Source organism: Scyliorhinus torazame, chromosome 23, assembly GCF_047496885.1.
Source record: "Scyliorhinus torazame isolate Kashiwa2021f chromosome 23, sScyTor2.1, whole genome shotgun sequence".
NCBI lineage: Eukaryota > Metazoa > Chordata > Chondrichthyes > Carcharhiniformes > Scyliorhinidae > Scyliorhinus > Scyliorhinus torazame.
This window is the reverse complement of record NC_092729.1, coordinates 66,124,284-66,128,988: the sequence shown is the minus strand read 5'-3', so window position 1 is coordinate 66,128,988 and position 4,705 is coordinate 66,124,284. Positions and strand designations below refer to the sequence as shown.

General features: G+C 49.6%; 1 protein-coding gene and 1 long non-coding RNA gene across 2 annotated transcripts; both read right to left on the bottom strand.

Annotated features, from left to right (window-relative positions):
- Window positions 1-234: 234 nt before the first annotated feature.
- LOC140399775 (uncharacterized) lies at window positions 235-3,079 on the bottom strand. The gene is made up of 2 exons (XR_011937865.1): window positions 2,829-3,079; window positions 235-505 (listed from the first exon to the last, which is right to left on the bottom strand). It is a non-coding gene; the product is annotated as an uncharacterized lncRNA (long non-coding RNA).
- Window positions 3,080-3,313: 234 nt separating this feature from the next.
- LOC140399774 (G-protein coupled receptor 84-like) lies at window positions 3,314-4,468 on the bottom strand. Its single transcript, XM_072489261.1, has one exon. The coding sequence runs from the start codon at window positions 4,453-4,455 to the stop codon at window positions 3,325-3,327; it is 1,131 nt and encodes a 376-aa protein (XP_072345362.1). The 5' UTR covers window positions 4,456-4,468; the 3' UTR covers window positions 3,314-3,324.
- Between the last annotated feature and the right edge of the window lie 237 nt (window positions 4,469-4,705).

Below are 4,705 nucleotides of genomic sequence, written 5' to 3'. Positions count from 1 at the left end.
GCTGAAGATATATGAACAGTTTTGACATATTATCTATTGACGATTTATGTTCAAACAAATTAGTTACTCGTTTACACTGCTCCGTGTGTAAGGTTTAAATTACATTGGGTTACATGTGAAAGGTTCCGAAGCTGAATGCACAGACTTGCAGTTAATACATTTTGGAACGTTTCACGCCTGATACCAATTCAATATATTTGCATTTACTACAAATAAAGAGGCCGAAGCCGAACCCTTGGTTCATCCAACTTTATTCCCACTTCCGCATAATCTTTTATATCAAAGACTCACAAATCTCATTTAAATTACATGACTTTTATCAGTCCCAACTATTCCACGAAGTATCATATTGAGTATTCTGTCCTCTCGCTGGGAGAAAATACCTTCTCAATTCCACAGCTCATATTTTTAGGTCAACTCTGACTTCTCGGCTTTAAGCTTGGTGATGTCTCCATGTTATATTAATACAGAAAATTCTGGATAGGTTCAGCAAGTCCGGCAGCGTCTATGCAGAGAAATAGAGTTAGAGTGTTGGATCTGAATGAGCCTGGTAACAGACGGACTCTGCTCACTCTATGACATGTTTTGGAGGATGGGACAATCATCGAATGGAAGTTGGGAGTCTGTTGACCTGTGCGTTGCTTGGATGCAGTCGAGTCTGGCTGGCTCTGAATGCCCTCTGTGACGATCAATCAGTTAAGTGTCCCAAAGCCACAGAAATAAAGCAATGGGCAAGTGTGGTGACAAAACTGCTGTGAAGTGAACATGCAAGGAATTGGCAGTTACAAACATAGTTGTACAGGCCTTTTGGCCTCCAGCACCACTGTTTCGCTTAGGAGAGGCAATCAAATGGTAATCTGCTTTCAAGCTGGACCAGGTAATGGGTTGGGGTATTTGGCATCGACGGGGTGCATTCGTGAACGAGTGCTAGCAGGAGATTTTAAAAGTTAAATTAGAGGGCAGAACGTGAACCCAGTGCAAAATGTTTTGATGAATATATTTTGGGATATCCTGTTAGTTCTGAGTCACCGTCCTTCCTGCTAGTGGCGAAGTTCCTCTTTCTTTCAACTAAAGCATCTTCGAGTTGAAACCACTATTTTTTCCACTGTGACACCCAACTTGTACTGCTGTCGTCTCTAATACTGACCACAATATTGGCTGATTTTTGTGCCTTGTCTCCAGGTTTCTGGTCGCCTAAAGACACTGTGTGATATTTGGCGAATTGTTGCCTTTATCACTTAAACAACTAAACACTGTTCCCGAATAATTCAAGCAATGGTCACACCCGGCAGTAGTTAATAAAACAACTTCCTCATGCAGTTTGCTGGAGCTATGCACGTCACTGAGCTATGGATCTGGAGAGTGGGCCAAAACTAACGCTGAAAATGTTGCAGTCATTGTGATCAGAATTTCACTTCCAGTTGCCATATATCAAAACGTCTAGGGCAGATGTGCAGCTTAGGTGGGGCTATGGAAAGAGGGGGGCAGTGGGCCTTGGTGTCAGGCTCTATCGGAGGTGTCGCTGGAGACTTGATCGGCCAAATGGCAGCCTCAGGAGTTCTATGGATTCTATGGTTGAAATATAAAACATTGTGCAACACAGGCTTGAATGCATTAAATGATCGAATGTCGTACACTCGGTGAGAAATGTCCTCCACTCCATTTAAATGGGTTAATCTTGGTTGTATACTGCGCCCACTAAAAATATTTCCCCACTTGTTGTGAACATTCTCTCAACACCGAGCCTGTCTAACACCCTCTGAAATGTTTGTGCTTCTATACAATCACTTTCCATTCTTCTCAGCGCCATTAACTTTAGGCCCAACTGACTCTGCTTTCCCCCACAAGCCAACATCTTCATCGTGGGAGTCAGTGAAACTTCTCTGATCTGCAGCTAATGCAAGTTACAGGGTTACAGTTGCTCTGTGGAGTTCCATAAAAAGTTTATTTTTGCCATTCTACTCAATCGTCCAAGAACAAGAGTTCATTGTTGTTCCTCGCAATTTATTGTACCTTCAGTGTATTTCTTTATGACTCATGTACACGGGCACATTGATCCATCTCCGCCATTACATTCTTCAGTCTTCTTCCATTGGATTATATCCAAAAATATCCAGAACTCCCCGTTAATTTGCTAATACTCTGTTCTTGCTCATATGCTAACCACAACGATATGAGTTTTCATCTTTTACTGCACTTCTGTCCACTATTTCCTCACTTGCAATTGCAAATGGAATATAGCCACACTTTCACTTTATTGGATCTGGCCGTTGCCGGCCACCGCTCTCTCTCTCTCTTCTTTCTCTGTAAATCGCTCTCTCTCTCTCTCCCTCTCTCTCTTTCTCTCTTTATCTCCCTTACTCTATCCCCTCCCATCTATCTCTCTCTCGCTCTCTCTCTATGCCTCCCTGTCTCTCTCTCTCACTGCCTCTCCCTGCCTCGTCTGTCTATGTGTCTTTCTCTCTCTCTCTCTCCCTCTCATACACACATGCATACACACACTGTATCTCTGTGTCTCTATCCGCCTCTGTCTCTTTCTCTGTGTGTCTTTCTACCTCTCCCAATACCTCTCTTTCCCCTCTGTCGCCCTCTCTCTTCCTATCTTTTTCACTTTATCTGTCTCTGTCTGTCTGTCTGTCCGTCTCTCTCTCTCTCTCTCTCTCACCCTGTATTCCGTCAGCCCCTCTCTTCCCTCCGGATTTCAGAAAGCGATTGATCAGACAGCGTAGTCCTTATTAAGTGTGGCTGCCTGTGACGGGGCTGTCCATTTGCGCACAGCAAGATCCCACGAGCGACGGTACTCAATGTAATTTAAAATGCTAACTTACCAGGGTCGAGGATGGGAGGTAGAGGGCAGAAAATGGCCTCCTCCTACTCATGTGTAACAGGCTCGACGAGGAGGAGGGGAAGCTGCATGGAATCCTCCTGTTATTTTGCAACATGCTGGTGGAATGGGGGAGTGAATGGCGTCCTTCCTTTTCCTGTGTAACAAGTTCGACGGGGAGGAGAGGAAGCTGAATGGGCTCCTCCTGTTACTTTGAAACATGCCTGTGGAGGGGGACTGAATAGCCTCCTCCTTTTCCTGTGTAACAGGTTTGAGGAGTGGCGGCTGATTGGCCTCCTCCTGCTCCTGTGTAACAGGTTTGAGGAGTAGAGGGGCTGATTTAACTTCACCTGCTCATGTGTAACAGCATGGAGGAGAGTGGCTGAATGGCCCCCTCCTGTTCCTGTACAACAGCCTGAAGGACAGGGGCTGAATGGTCTCCTCCTGTTCCTCTGTAGCAGGCACTTGGATGGGATGAAGGGAGGGGGAGGAAGAACGTCCTACTGCCTCCCCGGGCGGGTGAATAGTTTGGCAGCCTTGCGGAAGACCCCCCAGTAGGCGTCCTTGAACTGCCGGTTCATTATGGCGTAGAGTATGGGGTTGATGCAACTATTCAACCAGGTGAAGTTGGCGGCCACCATGTGCACGAGAACGGGGGCCCGCTTCTTCCCGTCCACCACATGCAGGAAGCAGAAGGGGAAGTAGCAGGTCACGTAGACGAGGAACATGGCGAAGCACATGCGGGTGACCTTCTGAAATTCGCCACTGCTGCTCCTCTTGGACTGGGAGCTAGAGGTCGCGCACTCCCCGCCCTGGGGAGCAATTTCGCCGCTGGGGGCCGCGACATCGGCGTTGGTGGCATCTGTCGACCGCGCGGCCGCCTCCCCGGACAAGGAATTGACGCTGGGTCCGTCAGCGATCCCGCTGTCGGCGGCGGAGGCATGGGCCGCATTGGGAATCCTTCCGCCCCCTTCGGCCTCTAATCGATGACCCTTCAGAGCCTGATCCACCGCCTTCACCTTACGATGGATGAGAAAGTAGAAGATCCCGATGCAGCCCAGGCCCAGGCCAAACATGAAAATGGTGAGGATGGTGGTGTAAGGCCTCCCGCGCTCCCGGTGGAAGCTACACGTGCAGACGGACGGAAGGAAGACATAGATATTCCAGAGGGGCCCGAAGAGTGCCAGGCCCAACAGCCAGCTAAGGGCGACGAAGAAGGGCATCGTGCGGCGGGAGAAGACCCGGCCAAACCTCCGGGTGTCCGAGATGAGGACGTAGCGGCTCATGGCGATGAGGATCAGGCTGAAGATGGAGACGGAGTTAGCCAGGAAGAGGACCAGGCCGAAGACCCGGCACATGGTCGCGCCCTGCCGCCAAGCGAAGTGGACGTAGGTGTCGGTCGTCACCGGCTGGAGGAAGGCGCAGTAGATGAGGTCGGCCACCGTTAGGTTGAGGATGAGCACGTTGAGGCGGGTGCGGATCCTCCTGTCCGTGGCGAAGGCCAGCACGGTCATGACGTTGCCCACGGTCCCCACGGCCGTCACCAGGATCCCCAGCAGGGCGCCAAAGTAGCGGTAGTTGACGACAGCCGGGTGGCAGGTCACGTTGCTGAAGGAGGAGTTGGGATCCATCGAGCTCCCCTTGTGAGAAGGCCGCAATCGAAGGCCACAATTGAAGATCACAATCAAAAACGACAATTGAAGACCACAATCGACAACCACAATCGAAGACCAGGACCGAAGAGGGAAAGAGCTTCTTGAGATTTAGGACGAGCAGCGATGGTGCCTGGACCAGTAAGTGCAGTGGGTGTGATGCCTTCAATGCCTCTGCTCGGCACTTGCTCGGAGCCCCTTTATAGAGCAGTGCGGTTGCGAGAGAGTT

Coding starts and splice junctions, on each gene's coding strand:
- LOC140399774 (XM_072489261.1), bottom strand. CDS start 4,455: ATGGATCCCAACTCCTCCTTCAGCAACGTGACCTGCCACCCGGCTGTC.